This window comes from Heteronotia binoei, chromosome 1 (assembly GCF_032191835.1).
Source record: "Heteronotia binoei isolate CCM8104 ecotype False Entrance Well chromosome 1, APGP_CSIRO_Hbin_v1, whole genome shotgun sequence".
Classification (NCBI taxonomy): Eukaryota; Metazoa; Chordata; class Lepidosauria; order Squamata; family Gekkonidae; genus Heteronotia; species Heteronotia binoei.
In genome coordinates this window covers 63,196,724-63,221,453 of record NC_083223.1, presented here as the reverse complement: position 1 = coordinate 63,221,453, position 24,730 = coordinate 63,196,724, and the positions used below count along the sequence as shown (strand labels likewise).

General features: G+C 38.4%; 1 protein-coding gene across 26 annotated transcripts in view; it reads left to right on the top strand.

Annotated features, from left to right (window-relative positions):
• DST (dystonin) overlaps positions 1 to 24,730 on the top strand; it is a 489,979-nt gene that overhangs the window by 299,267 nt on the left and 165,982 nt on the right. For 25 of the 26 annotated variants that reach the window (XM_060235329.1, XM_060235262.1, XM_060235226.1 and 22 more), the window contains 3 exons: positions 8,019 to 8,153; positions 13,423 to 13,511; positions 14,790 to 14,925. In XM_060235329.1, the coding sequence (XP_060091312.1) occupies positions 8,019 to 8,153; positions 13,423 to 13,511; positions 14,790 to 14,925 (360 nt within the window). Of the gene's footprint in view, positions 1 to 899; positions 3,609 to 4,833; positions 8,163 to 13,422; positions 13,512 to 14,789; positions 14,926 to 24,730 lie in introns of those variants that run through there. The other variant, XM_060235321.1, reaches the window with a different exon arrangement.

Below are 24,730 nucleotides of genomic sequence, written 5' to 3'. Positions count from 1 at the left end.
TCACTCCACATCAGTTGCTGGAAATCGTTTAACTCCGTCTAAAAGGAATCAGATAATAAAGTTACCTCTGGCTGCTTTCCATTCCAGTGTCACTGATTTTATGTCTACCATCAGATGCTAATACAGACATCAGCAGTTGTATCTGAAGAAAAGTCTGAGCCACGTAGGAAGGTTCTCTGTTTATGTAGGCGAGTGAGGCTTCATATATCTATAGGCTTCACCATTGGGCTGCAGACCCTGTTGTGCATCTTACGCATTTCCTAACTTTTTGGATGATGCGGTTAACTACAAAAGACAGGGAAGAAAGGAATATGCTTTGTATGTCCCACTGTATTTGATTTTTTTTAAAACCAGAAGAGCCTTATATTTAGCTTCTGTTCAGGAAAGAGCCTAAGCATGAATTTAATTGCAGTTCCTCTGATCCTAATTTGTAATGTATTTTTTTTTGGGGGGGGGGGTCACTGTTTTTTTAATAAGGTCTTTTCCCAATAACAGGTATATCATGTTTAGTCGGGTTCTAAAACATTCTCTTTTTGCTACTTAGACTAACAATAAAATACTAAAGTGCTACTCAGACTAACCATAAAATGCTGAAGTGCTTTTGCTGAAAAGTTTTTCTGTGGGTGCTGCAGAAATAACTCTTGCCCTGAGTGAATAGATTCTTGAGGACTTCAGTTGGTGAACTCCTTCATCCAGCTTTCTCTTTATTCTTTAATGGCTGCTCACTGAAGGTGGTGGTGGTGGTGGTGGTGGTGGCAGTAGCTCACTCTGTGTTCCTGACAATCAGTAGATGGAGTTCGTAAGTATTTGCAATTGCATATTTGAAAAATTGCAAGAATTCACCAAGATTATATTTTAAAAGGATAGATTCCAATGCTCCTTATCTTTTCCCCCCACAGATCCTAAAAAATAAGGAGGCATTGGTGCGTGGTGAATATTCTGATCTGGAGGCACAGCAGAATACATTAGTGAATGAGAACAGGAAGCTTATGGAAAAGATAAATGAACTTGAGGAGATGCTGAAGGAGCTGAGGAGACAGAAATTCCAACTGGAAGAAGAACTACCAAAAGTAAAAGGAGATGCGGAGAAAGAATTGAAGAAACAGCAGAAGGCTATGGAAGAAATATGTCTCCAGAAAGCCAAGACTGAACAAGAGGCAAAACGATATTGCTTGGAACTGGAAGATGTTCTTAAAGAGAAAGAAGTTTCAGAGCAGGAGTTGGATCGTATGAAGCAGCTCACTTTGAAAGCAGAGGCTCAGAGAAGTATAGTTGAAGAGAATCTCAGGACTTTTAGAATTCAATTAGAGGAGAGTGCCTTGGTTAGAAAGACACTTGAAGAACATCTTAAAAGGAAAGACACAAATCTTCATGATTTGGAGCAGCAAAAGAAGGCCTTAATGGAAGAGCTGAAAAAGAAAACAGCTGAAGAAGAAAAGCTTATGAAACTAATAAGGGAAATGGAACAAGACCTTGAGTTTCAAGGCAGTCTAAACAAACTAAGGGAAAAAGAAACGACTGAAGTAAGGAGGCAGATTACCGTAATAGAATGCTCTTTAGGGAGAGAAACTTTGTTACCAGTGGGTTCAGAAGTTACAGATTTTCAGAGAAATCAAGAAATAAAAAATTTAGAAGAATTCCAGCAACTGGTAGATGAGCTAACATTTACTAACAAAAAGTCTGAAAAAATTATTAAAGACTTAAAATACGAACTGAATGAGCTTGAGCTTCAGAAATTGTCCTCTGAAGAAAAGGCTCGTTTACTGAAAGAGAAACTTGATGATGCCAATAATTCTCTTAGACATCTCAAGCTAGAGTTGGATCAGAAAGAACAGGTTGAGCAAGGGTACATGGAGCAACTGAAGGAGCTTGATAGGCAACTGCACAAAGCAGCGGGCAAGGCTGAAGAAGTGATGCAGGAAGCAATGGACCTTAAGAAAATAAAACTGAACTATGAGGAAGAGTTGAGGATGCTTCAAAAGGAAAAGGCACAACTGAAAAGGGAGCTGGATGAGCTGACAAGAACACACACACAGACTGAAATTATTATTCAGCAGCTGAATTCACAGATCACCACTATCCAGCAGGAAAAAATTGTAGCTGAGCAGAGAATCATTTCATTCAGAGGGGAAGCAAGCAACCTGCAGGAGCAGTTCAGAAGAACAAAGGAACAGTTGCTGCAAAAGACAAGGGAAGAAAAAGAAAATCAAAGCAAGATTCAACAACTAACTGATGATTTGGCAAAAAGTAATCACTTGGTAGAGACATTGAAACAAAAAGTTGAGGAGCTTAGCAGACGGAATAGTGAGAACAAAATAATTATGAGTGAAGTGCGGTCTGAATCCGAGAAGATAATTCTTGAGAGACAAATTATTGACAGAAAGAATGATGAATTAAAAGCCCTGGTTGATAGTTTTAAAGAACAGCTTCGTGTCACAAATGAACAACTGCACAAACAGATAATAACTGAACAAGAACATTTAGAGAAAATCAAGAGATTGGAAGGTGACTTAAGCAAAGCCAAAGATTTAGCTAATGAATTTAAGCTGAAGTGTGACAGACAGAATGCTTGTAATGTCAGTGCTGAGGTGGAGGTCAGGAACCTAAGTTCTCAGCTGAGTACATTAGCTATGGAAATGAAGATGAGTGATCAGAAAATCCAGCAGCAGCAAGCTCATATTCAAGATCTCCAAAGCAAGCTGAAGAAGCTACAGGATGATTTCCACCAGAAGACCATAGATGAACAGATGGCACGTAAGAAGATGGCTCTTCTTCAGGAAGAGTCCATTACATTTAAGCACTCTGCAGAAGAATTTAGGAAGAAATTTGAGAAAGTCTCAGAATCCCACAGCATCACTGAAAATGACATATCAGGCATAAGGCTGGAATGCATTGCTTTGCAGCAAGAAAAGCACATGGCTCAGGAGAATATTCGTATGTACAAGATTCAAATTGAAGATCTGCAAGACAGACTTCAGAAATGTCGTGAGCAGCTGCAACAAGGAAAGCATGCTGAAATGGATTATTGGCAGAAATATCGCAAGCTAGAAGAAGAATTGCAAGTTCAGAGACGTACAGTGGAGAACATGAAGCACCAAATAGACCTGCAGAAAAGAGAGCACTGCCATCAGTTGCGTTTGTTTCAGAATGAGATCCACAAAAATAACAACATCAATTTGAACTTTGGTTGGAAGGGAAATGGATTTAGATACTTGGGAGATGCCTCCCCAAGAGAGTATGACCAACTTAACCTGTGTGCAAGCACCTCTCCTTTATTAAGGAGGAGACAGATTGAGATGAGCGCTGCAGGTTGTAAACCTGAGCAGCTGGTTACAAAGAAATTGCAGGCAGTTGCTACTGATTCATTGTCAAAAGAGAAGCAGTTACAGCTTTCTGGGATAACCCACTCACAGGAAAATGGGATAAGCCAACAATCTTTTGCTGAATATGTGTCACAAACAAGTACACAGCTTGAGATAACCATTGATAAGACCAGCCCAGTCACAAGGATATCAGAACTAGATAAACTGAGAGACAGCAAACTTTTCAGTTCCAAATATGAAGACAATTATGAAATGGGATTAGGGAAGCACCTGCATCCATTGGAGGTACCTTGCACATTTTGATGACATTTTGTATTGCTGTTTCTAGTATTCCTTTCTTAAATTTCTTTAACACTTCTCTTCTCTTCTGTAACTACATTATCATATCTGTTGAAATAACATCAACATCATTTTAAAAAATCAGGTATTCATTGATTGAATTATATGCTGCAAGTACATATGTATTAACAATGTAGGTAAACCATAGAGCCTCCATTTCCTAAGAGATTGTTTATTTAACAGAATTAACCTGATGTAGCAGGCAAGAGGAAGAGCATGTTATTTGTTCACTACCCTCCACTTTGTCCCCAGCAACTTTCCCGCAAGCTGGGATTTCAGATCTGTATTTCGATCAAGACCCAAAGAGGAGGCCTCAGATATACATTAGGTGGTCAACACAAGGAAAGTTCATAAGTTTCCAGTGATGCTGAAGGACAGTACTGGTTTTAGCCCACAGTTGCACCCAAATTTTGTCAGTTATTGCATTGTACATGTAATTATGCAAAACTGTTTTAAGGCTGCATCCCTGAACGAACTACCAGGAAGTTAGTTCCATGGAACTAAATGAATTTGTTTCTAAGTATATGTGCTTAAGATTTCAACTATGAGTGTATATTTTTCCTCAGTTGAGGGAAGAGATACATGAATCAGATAGCTCATGAGACATGTGCATCTACTAAGTGTAGTCTTGATTTACATTATTCAAAGGAAATATTTTTTCCTTTGTACTTTGCTGTGTTCCTGTGACTGTCTGATAGCAAAGAGTTTCTACACAGCTGAACAACTTCCTGAATATGCAGACAAAACATGACTTTGTATATTAACCAAAAGCTAAAGGACCATCCACCACATCTGAATATACTCCAGTAGGCCCAGAATGTTAACAGCAGTTGAGAGTTGTATAAATTTAAACCAATGATGCGGGGGGGGGGGTGGGTGGGGTGGAGAGGAGTACATTTGCTTGCTTAAACACTAGTGAATGTAGAAATCTGGAGAGGAGGATTTGGGAGTGAGGAAGAGGGTTTCCAAAATTATTCCCTCATCCAGCAGTTCCTGATCTTGTCTAGCTTTACAGCTCAAATACATTCATACTGTTAATACTAATAAAATTAGCTGATTTCAAGTGTTTGCTGTTTGTATTCTGTATTTTTCTTGGTGATGGGCTTAATAATGTGTTTTTTGAATATATGTATACAAAGCCTTTCATTGTGTCAAAAATTCATATTTACAGAGAGTGAACAGCCAGCAGTATGGTGTACATGTTGAAGTTACTACCTTAGATCAAGAAAATGACAAGAATTTTGGTAATGAAGGAAGACTGCTTGAGGGATACAGATCTTCCAGTGGGTTTAGGAGTGAAGATGCTTCAAAGATGAGTTCCTTCTTAGAGGAAAAGAAAGCCAAGGAGGTTGATATGATTCCTTCTGAATACGATAATATCAAATTTCAAGGTCTCCGACAAGATGTAACTGCCAGGCAGTTGATTGAAGCCAAGCTACTAGACATGGGCACAGCTGAACAGATCCATTTAGGGAAGAAGACCATTTATGAGGTTCAGCGAAATCTTGACAAATTTTTAACGAAACCTACAGCAATTGCTGGGTTGTATGTTGAAAGCAGCAAAGACAAGATCTCATTTCTTTCTGCAGCTCAGAGGAGGATAATTGAAAAAGCGTTTGTATTAGCACTGTTAGAAGCTCAGGCTGCCACTGGCTTTATCATTGACCCTGCCACAGGGCAAAAATACTCTGTTGATGACTCAGTAATCAAGGGGCTTGTTGATCATGAATACAAAAGCAGGCTGCTTGAGGCAGAAAAAGCAGTTCTAGGATATCAGTTTTCTGGTAAAAAACTCTCTGTCTATGAAGCAATTGAAACCAGACTCTTGGAAAGGCAAAAGGGTAAGAATATTCTCGAAGCTCAGATTGCAAGTGGAGGAGTTATTGATCCTGTGAGGAGTGTGCGTATTCTACCTGAAGCTGCAGTACAGCTGGGCTTGCTAAATAACACTGTGCTGAAATTTTTATATGAACCTTCTAGTAATAAAAAATCTTTTCAGAATCCTAATAATAAGCAAGCCATGTATTATAAGGATTTACTGAAACTGTGTTTGCTTGACATAGATAGCAAATGCTTCCTTCTTCCTGTTGGGGAAAGAAAAATAACCACACCATGTGCTGAAAAAATTCATAAAATATCTGTAGTAGATGTTAAAACTGGAACTGAAATGACCTCATATGAGGCTTATAAAAAAGCCCTGATAGACAAAGGTACTTACTTGGAACTCTCTAGGCAAGAATATCAGTGGAAAGAATCCACTTGCTTTGATTCCCAAGGAAACTCTTACCTTCTACTGACAGATCTGAAAACTGGAATGCAGTTTAATATTAGCGAAGTGTTAGGTCAGGGCAAAATTGACAAGATGCTGTTCAATAAATACAAGGATGGGCAAATCACAGCCAATGAGCTTGGTGATGTTTTACTAAGCAATTCCAAGCCATTGAAAGATACGAATAGCCCCATTGCTGGTGTCTGGTTGTCTGAGACAAATGAGAGAATGCCTGTTTTAAAAGCTGCTCGCAAAAACCTTCTGGATAGAATGACAGCAGTAAAGTGCCTTGAAGCTCAAGCTAGCACTGGAGGCATCATTGACCCGTGTGCAGGAAAGAAATATAGTGTGGCCGAGGCCTTGCAGAGGGAGCTAATTGATGAAGCATGTGCCAAGCACATTCAGCAGTGCGAACTGGCCTTTACTGGAATTATTCACCCTGTAACCAAGAATATTATGTCAGCAACTGAGGCAATGAATAATAATGCCCTAGACAAGGAAATGGGTACCCGATGTCTGGAGTATCAACATCTCACTGGTGGGTTGATAGATCCTAAATCTCATTCTAAATTGTCAATGGAAGATGCAATTAAGAATGGCATTGTTGATGCTATCACTGCTACGAAGATGAAAGATGAAAAATTCTACTTAAAAATCATTACTTGCCCCAAGACAAAAAAGAAACTGACATATAAAGAAGCCTTAGAAAGAGCTGTGTTTGACTGTCATACTGGGTTACGATTACTAGAAGTAGCTGATCTGGTTACTTCAGGAATCTCTACCCTTTATTTCTCCTCAAAATAATAATTTAACAATAGACAATACTAATTCACAGCCCAAAGAATCCACATAGGTCATGGAAATTAATCTCCCTGATTTATTTGGGTTATATATTAGGACTCTTGTGAAAGAGGTGGGAAATAAGGCCAATTTATAAACAAAATAAAGTGCTATGACCCTATTTTGTGAATAGGTTTCTGTATATACCAGTTGTAGTGCTGATCCTTGCCTGTAACTGTTGTATAATCCAGTCATAAGGTTGGGACCTTAATGTGCTTAAACTGTAACTGCTTCTGGTTTGTATAAACAACATCAGCTTTATTTGTTTAAATATGGAGATTATTGGGGTAACAGTGCGTGGTTATACTAACTTTTTTTTCATTCCATCTGATCTTCAACCGTCTTCAAAAGTAAAGCAGTGTGTCTTAATTGCGTAGATACGAATGCATATGATAGTGTGTTTCAAACAAACAAGGGACATACTTCTTTCAAAATTCCTAACTTTCCTTTTAAAATAAGTGGGATGTCAGAGTGCTTGCATTTGTGGATGGACACAAACAAACCTGCAAAAGCATAGGACGTGGTTTGGCCCAAGCTTTTTAAACTTACATACATCTAAGGTTCTCTGTTACTTTAGCATCTTCAGAGATGAGGAATGGCCCTGTTAACATGACTAATGTTTTCTAAGTGTTCTTCCATGTCTTTGTCTCATTTTCTATGATTTTAAAAATTAGGAGCTGGAATTGACTATAGAGTTGGCTGTAAAATTGCCAAAGCATGGTAGTTCTCTAACACCCCCCCTCTCCGGTGCTTTTAAAACGAAAAACTTGTAAACGTATTGTATTGGCTTCAAAGCTTTTGAGTGTTTTATGGCTGATGTTGCTATCTTCATCAACAACATGCTACAAGGTTGGCTGTACTTCTAAAGCAAAGGTTGCTGATGAATTTTCTACATGCAAACACTTGTTTGGATATGCCTATCTGGGAGGTTTTTGTCATATGAATTCAATCTGCTGTGTATATGAGTATGTAAATATGTACTATAATTGCTATTTTGATATCTGCAGACTTTTTTATGAATCAGTTTGCTTAATACCTTTTAGTTGCTACAATTTTTGAAAAAAACAAACACCTTCCTGTATAATGGGAATTACGCAATCATAATCAAGATACAATAAATAGAGTATCTCTAGATCTTGCATCCTTGGTCATTGTATGCTTGATAATGTGATTGTTTCTTGTATAGCTATAGCTTCATGCCACAATCATTTAAAAATATATATATTTTTACAATGCACATTTATCAGAAGTCAATGGAAGAAGAAAAGAAAGAACATGTTGAGAAAGCCGTGGACTTAATGAAATGGGTCTCAAACATCACCAAGTGTCTTAGCAAAGGTGAAGGAGAAAAGCCTGAAAAAGCAGATTTTCTTAAAAAACAGGTATTAAAACAATGTGAGAGGAAATTCCATGACCCTGTGTTTTGTACACCTTGGTCTTTGTGTCTGCTAAATAGCCAGATGTGACTCTATCATCCATAGCAATAAGTTTGAAAGTTCAAGCCCTGTGACACTGATGCTTTCATTGAATTCAGCAAATCTGAGTTGCTTGTTTCAAAATAAACAGGTCTTGATTTGATTTACATTCATTACTTGCTTTTTTTGAAAGACTGCATGCAAAGAAGAAAAAAAGGAACAGCATATGCCTGGTTTGGATGATATTCTTTCTTGCCTTCTCCCCTGGTATGTTGGAAGAGCAAGATCACATTTTCCTGCTCTGCTTATCATGCCTGTATACATGTAAATCCAATATCAGCAATCCATTCATATAGTGGATTCCTGAATGGTGATGGGAAATAGATCACACAGTTGGGCTCACATGATTTGGATTTTAAAGCATTTAGATTACATCCAATTTTTCTGTCCATTTGGGTGTTTAAAGGTCTTGAATGGAAGGCAGGCATGGGTGGTATAGGAAATGGAAAAGTGCACTCTCTGTCCTCAACAGCATGTACAAAGATAAGAGCACATAGTAGTGTAGTCTTAAGCAAACATACCTTTCTAAGCTCATTAACTTTAGCAGGCATAGCTCTTTTGGGATCTCACTGTAATAGTATGACATAACAAAAAAAGTTGACAAAAACTGCTTTCTCTGAATTATCTTGATAAATGTTTGTATATAATATTTCTCTAAATTCTTTTGGACCTGCAAATATCCTGTAAACTGCTTGCTGAGAGCTGTGCCTGAGATTCTCAGTGCGGCTTTGGGAATCCTAAGCCAAGAATTCTGAGACTCTTGCCATTCTGGTCCCACCCCCCCCAGCAAATTTTTGACTTCCATTGTGGCATCAGCATGTTAGTTTATAAGCTGACAATGCAACCCCCACTGCTGACCAAGTTGCCCATCCCTGTTTTAATATACTGAGAATGTGCTTTAAGTGCTGTAATGTCTGTTATTAAACAAAATAGCATGGCTTTTTTTGGGGAGCAGGAACACACAGGAATGCAGTTCTGGCTGGCTTGACATCAGGGTGTGCAGCCTAGTATGCAAATGAGTTCCTGCTGGACTTTTTCTTGAAAAAAAGTCCTGTGTGAAACAATGGCGACATCAGGGGATGTGGCCTAATATGCAAATGAGTTAGTGCTGGGCTTTTTATACAAAAAAGCCTTTCAAAATAGTATGATGAATATAGATGATAATGTTTTAGTAGGCCTTTTGTATAACTCTCAAAAACTCTTCAGGCAGTGTACACATCCCTCTTTCATTATCCTTAACTACACTGTTTTAGAGCCCCTGATATGACTGTGCAGATTGAATACATGGGATTTCTTTTGAGGGTCCAATATAAATAATGTAGGATGAAGTGATCTTAATGTCAGTGGATTGAACTCAGTGTTTCCATTCCACTAAACACGGAACCCTTTTTTCTGTTGGAGGAAAAGCTGTTTTTCCAACAGAAGATTCTTCACTTAGCAAAAGGGAGCTGTTGGATCAAACCTGTGGTTCTTCCTATGCGTAGTTCTCCAATCCTGTTTGATTTCATAATTTTTCAAAGTTCTTTCTGTTCCTACTATTTAAATAATAAAAAATTGTACTGTCTCAGAGGACCTACTGTCTCATACTGCACTAATTTCCCAAAGCAAGTTCCTGAAAGAATTAACAGGGAATACAAGTTTAAAATTGTTACTTTAAGGAAGTGCATGGTGTTTCCCCCCCCAAGAGTTTGACTCCCTTAGGTGCATTTATATTCAACCCTTCTTCAAGCACATGCAGGAAGATGTAATACAGTGGCACTTCCTTGAAGACAGTATGTAAAATGCTTATTTTAACAGTGTTAGATCCCCAGGGAAAAGGAAGTGAAGTATGGATATATGTTCTACAGCTTGTAACGGTGATACAGTGGGCTAACCATCACGGCAATTCAGTGCCATCATCAGACAGTATAAAGGAAGAACAGTCTTTTGTATGACTGTTACAAAACCTGTCTCTTTCAGTGAAAAGAGAATTGCATTTTTGACCACAAAAAGATGTATGCATTATATTTCAAGCATCTCATTTCCCTGCTGCAGTTCTTCACAGAGAAAGCCACAATTTCCCCATTAACTTTTAGGCCACCAACGCCAGTAAATAAGTAGCCTTTTTATGTGGAACATTTTGAATATCTGTAACCCCTACAGTCTAGCATAGCCTCCACAACTGAGGACTTTTCCAGGTCTAGCAAAGCATTCATATACATATCAAATTTTAAAGCAATTTGTGGTAAGCCATGGAGACACTGAATTAATGAAAAGAAGAAATATGAAAAGAAGAAATGGCTGATGGAATCTTCTTAGCCCATGCGTAGTAAAAGCAGACAGTCCATTGAAGATAATTTTAATGGCTTTCCACTTCATTGTGTTGTTTCTTCAGAAAACTTATGTTTTCAGAAATTTTGAGGTGATGTTTTAGAGTTATTGTTTTCTCCAGTAGAAAGTTAATTTATTGTGGCCTGTTGTAGTCTCTGTTCAGGCCACATTTATTTAGTATTTCTAGGTATGTGATGGAAAATCTAAAATAACTAGCATTTCTGTAAGGAACATGTGAGCATTTTGCTGCAATTGTTTTTCTGGCAAGTGGCTCTGAAATGCCCTGCCGATCCCCCCCTTTTTTTAAAAGACATATTGTGAACCAAATTGGAACGTGACCCTCAGGTCTGCTGCCTCCCCTCCAGGTCATCAAATAACTGGTCAAATGGGAACAGGCCTTAGCAGCATGTGAACTGCCTGGCTGACCAATGCTGGGGTGTTCTGCCTCCCTTGTAAGTGCTCCAGCTTAAAGACTGGAGCTTATTATGTATACTGGTTGAACTGCTGGTCTTAAGACCATAATAAATAAACATGCCGATTGGACAGTGACTACAGTGAGCAAGACACTCCCTTGCCCAGTACTAAGAGTAATTTGTATGTTATTTCTAATTTCCATGCCCTTTAATATATGAATCTTTACATATACTCATGCATCTCTTTTTTTAAAAAAAATCTTAGGACAAAGTTGCTTACAGCAGATTCTGTTTATAGACTGGTCTAATTAGTTTCACTTAAATGAATTTTTGAGGGTAAGGCAGGGCTGGAATTTAGAAGATTAAACAAGGACACCTTTTGAATGACATCAACACTTCTGTGTACCATGTTACTTATTACAATCGGCTTTTTTTGAGCAGAAACACACAGGAACGCAGTTCTGGCTGGCTTGGCATCAGGAGGTGTGGCCTAATATGAAAATGAGTCCCTGTTGGGCTTTTTCTAAGAGCTCTATGTGAAACAATGGTGATGTCAGGAGGTGTGGCCTAATAAGTAAATAAGTTCCTGTTGGGCTTTTTCTACAAAGCCCTGAAATTATTACACTACCAGCACTAGTGCTACAGTTATAAGAGCAAAGGGAAAGTTAAAGTAATTCCTATTCCTCATTGAAAATAATTCGCAACATGCAACCACAGAAACTTATAGGGATATGCTAAAGCCCTGTTTTTAATAGTTCTTTTGTGTTTGCTTAATTCCTTTCTGGAACAAGATTGATCATTAATTCATTTCATTGCTCTAGATAGAAGTCTTTAAATTTTTTTTTATATATTTAAGACAATTTTTAGTGATGTGGCTTTGAGAACTCCTAATTTCTAATAAGATAAAAATAAAAGATCAGAATGTTAGGATTCATTCAAGAGTCACAACAAACCAAAGTTTGCAATAAGACTGGTTTATTATTGGATCATGCTCTTCCTTTATCTTCTTCTCTTTTCATATTCTTTCCCATTCATGTTGGAGATGAGATTGAAGAGATCCTTGTTTGGTAAAACTACATTTTGGTATGGTGTATGAGTACGTGCATTTGAAAAATTCAAGTTTGTTCGTTTCCAGTAACGTAGATTCTAAACCAAGATTGAACTGTGGTTTAGAAATCTAACCACTGGAAATGAAACCCCAGTTGAATGAACATATGAACGTATGAACCTGCCTTGTACTGAATCAGACCCTCGGTCCATCAAAGTCAGTATTGTCTACTCAGACTGGCAGCTGCTCTCCAGGGTTTCAAGCTGAGGTTTTTCACACCTATTTGCCTGGACGCTTTTTAGTTGGAGATGCCGGGGATTGAACCTGGGACCTTCTGCTTACCAAGCAGATGCTCTACCACTGAGCCACCTTCCCTCCCCAAATGGCACAACAAATTAGAATGCGACAAGATTTTTCTCCAAAAAACTTGGTGGGGAAGTGGGGAAGGGAAGAATCTAAGGAATATATGTACCTGAGAATAAACCAGGAATAAACTCTGGTTGTTTGTGAAGTTTGAGTAGTCTGAGTTAGATTTCTGCTCTCCCAGAAAACAAAACCACAAATTAAAAGCAATGTGTGCTGTGAATCACTGACATAGATCACTTCTGCATTGAACCGCTAACATTCACAGTCTTACTCCATTAAGCTACATTTTATTGGACCAACTGATAATAAAAAGATGGAAATATAAAGTTCATAGTTACACAAACCCTGTTTATATGTTACAGTGAACTCACATACAGCCTGCATGTATGTGCATACACCTGTGTGTAAGCAACAGCCATGCACAGTTGCTTTACAAATGAAACTGTGTACTGATATTCAGATAGATGGGGAATTTGACTCCCATGTTCAGCTGTAAATCTGCTTAATGTAATATAATTATTGAACTCACAGAAAAAAATCAAGTGTACACAATACATGGGCTGTATGTGGATTTCCTGCAACTTGAGAACAGGGCTAAAGATATCTCCTTCAGTTGCAGTGGTGTTCAGGGTGCATGTGTTGGAGAAACAAAAACTGATGTTACCTGCTCAGGATGGTATTAGTAAGATTATGCTACTTGCAAACCATCTAAAATAGAGAAGAAGAGTTAACTGTAAAGTTGTTTAGAAGAATAAAAGCTGTCGGCAAGTACCTTTAGTTACATGAAAATCTTAACTATCAAATCCCCAAGAATCACCTTTTTATATGTAACGTTCTAAGATGCTTTAATAGAGAACCGGAGTGCTAAATAATGAAGAGTTATTGCAATACACTCCACCCAAAAAGTATTAAAAATATGTAGTGTTATTTTCTGTTGTTGAAACTTTTTTTGAGTAAATACTTTCCTAACACTCCCCCGCCCCCCCCACATGCCTAGATTGCAATTTTAGAAATCAGAACATACTTTCTTGTTTTCCAGATTTCTTCTGATGAACTGTCAGCCAAGAAAGAACAGATATCAGAGGCTTTGCAAACAACCCAATCATTTTTAGCAAAACATAGTGATAAGTACGTTCATTATGGTTATTGTGTTTTGAAATTAGGAATGCCATTCAAATTATGTGGTAAGGGGTATCACTGGTGCCACTCGTGGCAAGTGGAATCAGTATACAGGCCACAGTTCTTATATCTGTACTCTGAATTTTGAACATATGCAACCTGAATCATTGGGTGGGGGATGGGGACAACTCTCACTGTCATAAATGACAGCCTTTCTTAGAATTATATTGGAGCAGGATGTCTACATTAATCATAGCAATTGTGATTCCATGGCTCGTTGAACTAGTTTGGTAAAGCAAATTGTAAGAGATAAGTGGGTTACTAATATTGAATGCTAAGCATTCATTATAGCAGAGGGAAAATTAAGTATATGCTTGAGCATATTCGTTACTTTGTGGGACCCAACAGTAATTGAGTGGACTGAGCCCAAGGTTTCAAATTCCAGCTCTTAACTGGAATGGTGCCTGATTATCTCAGTTTCCATCTTCTGTCCATTCTGCTAAATCTTCTTTCAAAGGGAGAAAGACTTCCTCCAATATAGAACAATGTTTTTAAAAAGTTGAGAAAGGCTTCTGATGGGGAAATCTTCTTTGCTGAAGGAAGTCTTTTTCTGTTGGAGGAAAATTTGGTGGAAGGAAGTAATAGGATCGAACCCTGTATTCCATGACTGTATCTCAGGTTAGCACTATGGGTAAAACTTGACATGAGATGAATGATTAGTGATTGGGAAAGCCCACTCCCCAGACTAACTAGTAGCCTCATAGTGGCTGTTGTAAAAATCTCAGAAGGATCACTGAGGTAGGGAATGCTTAATGTTTTCCTAAATTGCTCATCTGAGTCCGCATTTAGCTTCAGAAATCCCATTCTCAATCATTAGGGTGGTATATGTGTGAAGAAAAGTATTTGTCATTTTCCTCACCTAACTAATTTTACCTTTTGAAATGTGGTTTAAGTCAATGGAGAAGTATGGGGTAAAGTACTAAATACTCTGTTCTCCAGTAACTGTTCTCAAGTCTTCAGAGCCACTGCCAATTAGCTTAGGGAGGGAAAAAAACACCCTGGGAACTTCTAATATAGTGTGGCTCACTCCTTGCTGAACACGTGCTACCACATAATAATAAAAATATTTTTAAATTCTTCTTGATTGTTTATTTTATGAAATCATGTTTTGAATTTAACAAAGGTAGAAATTAGTTTTTATTGTCATGATACATTTTTTTCTGAAGAGGTGAACTGATGAAGCAACAAGCACTTAGATCCACATCTGGTTTTTTCCTCTCTCTACAGATTGACAGATGAAGAGAAAAATGAAATGGAAAACCACATGCGGTCACTCCAAGAAGGGTATAAACTGTTATCTAATGAAGATCTGAAGCAGTTGCAGGAGGAGCAAAATGCAGATGATGAAAATATGGATGAGAAGGTAACCTACAGTCCGTGTTACATTGCTGGTTGTAGTATATGCTCTTCTTGGTTTGTTTTATTGCATGGTTGTGTAACTATGTATTAATACTGAAAGAGAAAACTTCAGAATTGTGTGTATCCCAGTAGCTGAATGACAGTTTTCAATATATTTATGCAGTCGGAATTCTAGTTTGTTGAATGTAATGAAAGAAGGTACAGAGAGAATATATGAACTTTTATACTGTGTGCCTTGCATGAACTAAGAGCAAAAAAACCCCATACACCACTTAACTCTTCTCTTTAAAACCATGTTCTCAATTGTCTTCAACATTTATGGTTCAGAAACATGACACTGAATGGAAGTTCCACAAACTGTACTTTACCATGCGCTCTCCTAAAGGTATCTCCATAAAATGTGCAGTATTTTAGAAGAAAATTTCAGAGTACTAATTTGGAACCTGTATACTCACTGACTGTGAGAAAGTTCATTTAATCAGTGGAAAGTTAATGTACATATTTTTCCAAAAGTTTACCGACTCTGAAATGTCAAATGAGTTGCATAGTGTCAATACGAGGAACTATTTAGCATACAGATTTCCAGTCTGGTTCCCAAATGATTATCACAAGCCAATCTCAAAATTCATCCAAGTGGGTACAGTAGTTGATTCTGTATGTTGAGTGTCTATGTAAAAGTGCTGTATGCTGTAAACATGAAAAGCACGCATATTTTTGTACCACATCCTGTTTTCTGAATATTCTAACCTCTCACAAAGCACATAAATAGCATGACAGTTTGTCTTTCAGGTACATGTCCTTTTTTGCTCACTCTATGATCATCTACTCTGTTGTCTGCCACTAATCCTATTGATGTATGCAGAGCATAGACTTTTGGTTCACTGGTGCATGTCATGTTTCAATCTTCTATCACACTGTGTGCTGTGAATCACTGACATAGATCACTTCTGCATTGAACTGCTAACATTCACAGTCTTATTCCAACTTTGGTAAGTAAGCATGGTACACAGATAAGTCTTAAAATTCAAACATTTAACTCTTTACTGTGTCTAAAATGCTAAAAAAAATCATATTTTATACTCATTTTAGGTGGACAGAGTCATAGCTGGCATCATTGATCAAACAACTGGAGAGATTTTTTCAGTCTTCCAGTCACTCTGTAAAGGTCTTATTGACTACGACACTGGCATTCGATTACTTGAGAGTCAGCTCATTTTATCGGGTCTAATTGCACCAGATGCCGGGAAGAGTTTTGACCTTGAAGAAGCAAGAACTTATAAACTTGTTGATGAACAAACTGCTTCACAATTACAAGTTTTGCAGAAGGCTAAGGAGATAATTTCAGAATCACAAGGAACAGTGCTCCCAGTTATAGGTGCTTTTGAAAAGGGTCTAATTTCAGAATCTCTGGCTATTAAAATTCTTGAGATCCAGCTTTCCAGAGGGCATCTAATAATACCAGCCACAGGAGAACAGCTGACCTTGCAGAAAGCTTTCCAGAGGAACCTTATTTCAGCAAAATTATATACCCGCCTGCTAGAAAGATGTGACATGTGCAGAGACCTTATTGATCCCAGCACCACAGAAAAGATCTCCCTTGAAGAATTGCTTGAAAGAACTGTTATAAATAAAGACACAGGCTTGAGGCTGTTACCTGTGATTCCACAAGAGAATGGCAAAATAGTACTGAAGTGTGGAAGAAAGATAAGCATCCTGAGAGCAGCACATGAAGGACTCATTGAGAGAGAGACCATGTTCAGACTCTTAGGGACTCAGCTATTTTCTGGAGGTATAATTCACCCTGAAGCAGGACACAGAATGAGTGTTGAAGAGGCCATGAGAGAAGGGGTTATTAGTCAGGATGCTGCTTGTGCTATTCTGACCCATCAGGTCCGGACAGGTGGAATCTTGTGTCCAAGCTCATCAAAGCGTTTGACTATAGATGAAGCTGTTCAGTGCAACTTGATATCCTCTAGTAGTGCTTTACTAGTACTGCAGGCACAACAAGCCTTTGTTGGCCTTATCTGGCCACACAGTGGTGAGATATTTCCTGTATCTACATCTTTACATCAAGGCATGGTCACAAATGAGCTGGCCTGCAAAATTCTAAATGGACGTCAAAAAATAGCAGCGCTTTATATCCCAGAGACGTGCGAGGTGATCAGCCTGGATAATGCTGCTCAGCGTGGAGAAATAGATAGTAACACTGCATCTGTTTTGAGTAGTGTCACGCTACCCGATAAAATGCCTAATGTGGATGATAGAACATTCCCTTTTAAAAGAGCTACGAGATCACTTACATATTGTGAAGTTCACCCATTTGTCCAACATGACAATAAAAAAGATGGAGATGTTTCTGACACCACCAAGGTCTCACTTCGCAGTTCAGAACACACTCAAAAGTCATTCATATCTTACCTACTGATAAATAGTTACATGGATGCAAGCACAGGGCAAAGACTTTTGCTGTATTGTGGTGACTTAAGTGAAACTGTCAGTTTGTTGATGGATGACAGTGAATCTGAACATAGTGCAAGTGGGACTGCAGGGCAATTTTGTGAGACAACTATAAGCACAAAAGGACCCACTCTTGAGCAGCAGCAGCTTGAAAATGTAGTGCTTAGCCGTATTACCAGTGATGCTGTAGGCCAGAAGAGAAGTGTACAGAATATTTCTAGTGACTGCAACAGGAAGGAGCCTTGTAAAAAAAGTGGCAACAATGACAAACGCTCAGGCAGAAATCACGTTACTCTTGCAGCTAGTGGTTCAGAGCAGTCAAAATGTGCTGTGAACAGTTTAGTTTATAAACAGGAATGCGGGTCTGGAAGGATGATTACTGCTGATCAGAATCCTGAAAAAGAAAATGTATTTCAAAGTAGGGCAGAACATTCTGAACGAATCCCAGTGGAAGTGTATGAAGATGTAACTGAGCAACTAGATGTTTGCGTTGGTGACCCTGAGGAGTCTGTTTCAAAGTACTCACAAAGGAATCTTCTGTCAAAAATAAATGAAGGTAGTATTTGCCCTGCAGAGGAGGACAAGATCAAGGTGAATGAAGACAACTCTTTGGGCATTTTGAATAATTTTTTAGTTACCAATGATTTAGTAATTAAAAAAGAACCAGTTCAAAAGAGCACTGATGTTTCACATCTTCCAATCAATACTGTGCAGAAATGTATTCCTAAAATTTTGCAGTCTAAAGGAGAAATTGTGTCAGAGAAAGAAAGTAAAGTAAATGATGAGTTTCAGAATAGTTTGTGCACAACTATGGAATCTAGTAATAAACTTTTAAATAAAACTAAAGGGGAATGTGTTGCTTGTGATGGTAAGACATTGCAGTCAGAAACCAAGAGTACTTTGCTGCTACTTAACTATAATGATGAGAACCGCAGATCTCTACTGGGCTTCACCGATTCTAATGGCACATCGCCATTAAGTGATCACACTCTAATGCAAGGTGTGCATCTGATGAAAGACTCTGTTCACATGAAGCCGCAGCAAGAAGAGCTTGCAGGAATCTGTGATTATCTGCCATTGAAAGAACATACTAATAAATCTAGTGTTTGTCCATTGAAAGACCATACTAAAACACAAGATGCATCAGCAGTGGAATTCACAGATGATAAGCATCATCCATCACTGAAATATTGCACCAGTAACCATAGTATGCCAGTGTTAAAAAATCATACATTTGCCATTGACGAAGACAAAACTGATTGCATTGATGAATTATTGCTGAAGCAACATGTGGAAAGTAGGTCTTTGGGAAATTATGTTGATGAATGTGATGGACAACAACACATAGACCAGGCAAACTTGTGTAGCATGTCATTGTATGACAGTCATACCACTTGCAACCGGGTTCCTGTACTGGAAAATCATAATGAACATAGACAAAATGGGATACTTCAGGGAGACTATAACATGACTCATTTAGAGCTACCTCTGGAAGATTACATTGATACAAATGCCAGATCCCCAGAGGATGTCATTTCTGACATTCTTGATGGACCATCCGTGAACATCAATGCTGATAGTCAGTTTAATATTAATATTAATTATGACCTGTCAGTAATGCCTCACTTATGCTCTGTGGGTGATAGTAGTACAATATTTTCACATAATGGGTTGGTTCTGGAAGATACTAACTGTAAGCCTTTCAAGCCACTGCATGAAAACAAGTATGGTGCTCTTCAGACCAAAAATGGGAATGATTACAAAGATAGAAAAGACGCCTGTGGCATAGCTCAGCATGTAGACAGCAGTAGGCAGGAGTGTGATGCTGTACAGGTGGAAAGTGACAATGATTATTACAATCCGACCAAAACTGAGGAGAACAACACCTTTGTGGTTAATGGTAACATTATTTTAGAGCCTGATATTAATGTAGTAGCCATCATGGCAACACTAGAGAAGCCAGTAAGTGTACAAGGAGGAGAATTTTCACAGATCAGCCTGAATAACAAAGAGGAAAATATTCTATGCTTTAATGAATTAAATAATATAGATTCATTTGACATTAGGAATACAGCAACATTCAGTAGAAAAAAACTAGACACAGTCCTAGAAGAGGTGGAAGAAAATGTTGAACATGTGGAAAAGAAAGATCAGGAAAGAGGACCTGAAGAAAGAAAAGAGACTGACCTTACTCCTCTGCTAAAGGCTACATTGAAAGGAGTGGGACACGAAGAAAACAGAAAGGGTGAGAGTGAGGTGGATGCAGGTGAACATGAAAGCTTATGTGAGGATAATGATGATGATGACACGGAGGATGACTTTAACTATTATGATTATATGGATTTAGATTATGATACTTCTGATGACACTGATTATGAGGATAAAGAAGTGATGGAAATGCACTATTCACAGTGCTGTGAGGAAAGTGCTGGTCTCCAGGTGCCTGCAGTTTTGGAAATGACAGAAAGCAAGAATTTACATATAGAAAATAGTTTGCACTCGGAGCCAAAACGTGATTTGCTGCGCTCAGAAAACTATAGTGTTTATGAATGCCAAAACTTAGTTGATTCTGCTGAAGAAAGTGTTCAAAAACTTTCACGGAGAAGTAACAAGAGTCAGAAAGAAGCCAAACAGGCTTCTGAGTTTGTTATGGAAAATGAATTTATATTGCAAGATAGCAGTGAAAGTATTTCAAGACAGAACAGGGAGATCTCTCACTTAGGCTCAAGCATTGATGAGGTGTTAGAGATTGTTCAGACTGAGACAGATTTGCCCTCTGAATGGCACTTACGTACTGAGCAAAACCCCCCGCAAATGTATGAGGATGATTTATCATCATCAGACCATGGTCCAAGTCCGGCAGTAGATGATGGAAAATTAATACAAACAGTTAACAATTCATTGAACAGTCAGTTAGAAAGTAGTGCCTGGCAACAAGATGGAATAGACATTCTGATGGAAGTTAATATCCAGGAATCAAGTGGATTGAGAAAGAGCCCAGAAGATACCTGCTCATCAGTAATTAAAAGTGGTTCTGAAATTATTTTCTCCGGTGACCAACATTCAAAGGAAAGTATATCAATTAAATACTCCAGTGGCATCAGTTCAGATCTATCAGTGGGCCATACAGAAGACTTTGATCTTTCTACTTATTTAAAACAATGTGCAAAAGATGTACAGGCCAAAGATATTTTAGCACTGAAAGAGGAAGGTACATATTCCTTTAAGGAAGCTGAACGCAACCAGGAAGGTATGTGGAATATGAATGAGCTAAGGGTAACTGAGAATAACGAGAAACAAAATGCAGTAGAACCAAATTCTAAAACTTTGCTAAATTTTGCATCATTTGTACCAGAACAAGAGAAATCTAGAGATACCAAAGGCAGCAAGGTTCATTCTGAAGCTTATGATTATACAGTGCAAACTGACAAGCATGCTGTTAACAGTATAGGGCATGTTGAAGTTGTTGAACAATTAGGCAGTAGTGCAGAAACAGAGTATAAGGATCATCAACATGTAATAAATTTCTCTCCCAATATAGTAGCCACTACATATGATAACAGGCATGGCACTGAGCAGACAGTGAATGAAACATTGCTTAGTCACGGTGAGGAGCAAGTGGCTAAGAAAGATACCATTCTAGATCAGGAGTCTACTTTTTTTGAAAATATTGTCAGGGAAAAAATTCAACAACCACAAAAAGATGCAATATTCCCTAATTTTACTCCAGTGGAAAAGAATGTAGTGCAGTCTTCTGAAGTGTCAGCTACATTTTCCCAAGGCTTAACAAGTATACTAAGAAACAAAATGAAAGATAACCGTGTGTTGTGTATGCAGGAGGATGAACCTTTAAGTTATACAAGTACAAGAGCTTTAATGCAAAATGTACTTAAAATGACTAATTCCACACACTACAAGGATGAGGATTCTAATCAGTCCTGTGTCAAAAATACAAATGACAATATTAGACCAGCTTCCAATGCAACTGCTGCAAACAAGAATAATGCTGCCCCGTGTCTTTCGCTTGATAATAGAAGTCCTGATCTTCTCCGTGACATCCTGAAGCAGGGCCACTGTGGTCCAAGTATTGCTGGCATGCCTGGAACAATGGATGAGAACTCCCAGACCAAAACAGAGCAACAGGGAGAAGCTACTAAACAGATTGTTTCTCAGTTTGTTCGTACCTTTCCCTTCTCAGACAGAGATGCAATTTCACCTGTGTTAGAAGCAGAAGCTCTTTCAGAGAATACTTCAGCATGCAGTGAGGCTTTTGCTCTGAGAGGAGTCCATCAGGCTGACCATCTGTCCCAAAGGTTTTCTGGTGATGTTTTGGAAAAGAAGGAACCAGTAGCAGGACCTGATGCAACAAGCATTGTGAGTAGCAACTGTTATAATTACTTGTCTTGGAGGCAAAGGCAAAAATGCCATTGGAGAGTGTTTTGTACTTGTTGGTGGTTATGCTCTTAACATAATCCAAATTGACACATACATTACCGACTGAACCACCTATTACAACAGAAACAAATGAACCCTGGGTGGCACTGGAGAATCATAGATGATAGTTTAAAGCAGGCCTCCAGGCGTACTTTAAAATAGCAACCTTTAAAAAAAACAAGTAGTAATATAAACGCATTTGATACTTCTCTGCTGCTTAGTTGAAGATGGTGTACTGAAAAAGGTTTGTTGCTCGTAATGTTTTCAGATATACAGTGGTATTCAACTGTGTTCTCAGCACACAGAAAAGCTGAAAAGACATGCAATAGTTGTTCAAGATATGAAATTCTTCTTAGATGATTTGCAGCCCATAACTAATGATCTGGAAACCCTAAAAGTTCAACTCGAACAGTTAGAGGTGAGTTATCTGTGTACCTTTCTTTTTAATATATCAGTGGGCAGAATGAGAGAATGCTTTGTTTCTGAATACTTCAGCAAAGTCAGTGGAAGCTAAGGAGGTGCATGCACTATGGGGAGAATAGAGACCTGCCTGTATTCCCCCCTCCCCTATTATCTCACGTGCATGTTTGGACTGAATCCTGGGTTACATGTTACTCTACCACAAGCTGTGTATTACCTGTGAATCCCTGCATGCAGTGAAATGTATAGCCCTTTCCTGAAAAGGCTATGGCAGCAGTATAACCCATTCCTGAACAGGCTATGGCAACAGTATGCCAAGGTAAAATATATCTGAGTATCCCTAGACTGAGATGTAGGAGGAAAATGCTGAACAGTATTGAAAATGGGCAATGGAACATTGGGAATTAGGGAGGATGAAAGAAAGTGAAGTATTATGAGAATCTGAGCCATATGAAACACTCATACCGTTGTCGCACACAGCTTACCTCGCAGTCACAATCCTGTTCCCTCCGCAGTGTCCGTTCGGATTTCCCACCATCTGTGCCGGAGTTACAGGAAGTGCCGCAGCTTCTGCGTAGCAAACGTAAATTGGGTTTTAGCGGTTTACATTTGCTACGCAAAAGCCGCAGCACTTCCTGTAACTCCGGCGCAGATGTTGCGAAATCCGACCGGACGCTGCAGAGGGAACAGGATTGTGACTGCGAGGTTAGCTGTGTGCGAAAATGGTACCAGTGTGGGTTTGTGTGATACATATACACGCCTCTTGTTCTTCCAAGGAACTCATGTCAGTCTTACAACTGCCCTGTAATGCATGTTAAGCTGGGTAAGAATAACTTGATCATAGTAACTCATTATTTATGACCTTCCTAGATGCATTGTGATTTGATACCAGACCATAATTCATTGCTGCTCTGTGAAGTGTCAATAGCAATGTCTTGTGAAACAAGTTTTAAACACATTGCAACTAATTTTACACATTACCTTATTTTTTTCATGAAGTCATTTGAAACAAGATTGGCTGGCTTTTCTGTTATTTTGAAGAAAGATATGGAGGTGGCAGAAGAGTTTGGAAAACTTCAGCATAGAGATGTTCCCAGTGACCAGCTTGCAGATTTAAGGATACGATATGAACATTTGGAAAAGGATTTCTTTGTGGTCTGTGACATGTCTTCAAAGCGTGCGAAGCAAATAGTCTTTGCAGTAGATGCTGAAATGGTACGTTCATGGTCTGCGTCTTGCTTTTTCAGACCATCATGTTCCAAATGCTGAGCACCAGTACAGTACAGCAACCAAAAGTAATAGCTTGCATGTTTGATCAGCTATTGTAGACCAAGAACCAGAAAGAGGGTGATTTTATTTCACAAATACAAGTGTTTGGCAATGCATCCTCCAGTGATAGGTTATTAAATAATAAGATGTCAGGTGATGTGCATAATTAGAATATGCCCTTAGACTTGGTGTTTAGCAAGCCTCTAAATAAAGGGAATTCCATCATTGTGAGCATTGAAAACAGAAGGAATTTGCTCTTGTGTTATGGAACTGTACTACTAAAGATGTATGAACCCTTTTGCTCTTTCTGTATGGAACGATTTTAAAAGAAGTGGTCTGATGCTTTTATTTGTAAAACTGTCTCTGCTTTGCTGTCCTCTAATGGAAATACTTTGATTTCATATTGATCTGGTTTTCAGTCTTCTGGATATGTGGGGAAAAATCTGCTTTTGAACTTTTTTTAGGATAATCTGGCAGTGTTGCATCAGAAACACCTAGTTAGGCTTCAGGAATCTGCAGACTGGATCATGGAAAAGAGTGAAACTGTGAATAATCTCAGGATGGATGAATGTGATTTGGAAGAAATGAAGCAAAGGTTTCATTTACTAAAGGCAAGTACCACTGATTGGTGCCTGTTAGTGTATACTTCCAGATATTTTTTTATAGGAGACTTCTGCTCTGAATCAGAGTGCCGATGGATCGTGTTCAGGTTGATTATCTCAGCTGATCACATTTAGTTATTTTATTTTATTTACATTATTTATAGTCTGCCTTGCTCACTGGGACTCCCATACTGACTGACATTATTGAAGCCAATATTAAGAGAGTGCAGGGGGTGTGTGTGTTGTTGTTCATTCGCACAGTCGAGCCTGACTCTTTGCGGGGGTGAAAAAAATACCCCATATATATATATATATATATATATATATATATATATATATATATATATATATATATATATATATATATATATATATATATATATATATATATATATATATATATATATTCGTATATCGTTAATTTATCTGAAATGGCTAAGCCCTGAAAATATTTGGGATTTTCAGGAGTGCCAGATAGATCAGCTTAAAGGGCGTTTAAAGGGATCATGGTCCCTTTAAATGCCTTCTCCAAGCTGTGTGACTCTGTGGCAAGTCATCTCTGAAAGTGTTTAAGAAGAAGAAGAATTGCAGATTTATACCCCGCCCTTCTCCCTGAATCAGAGTGGT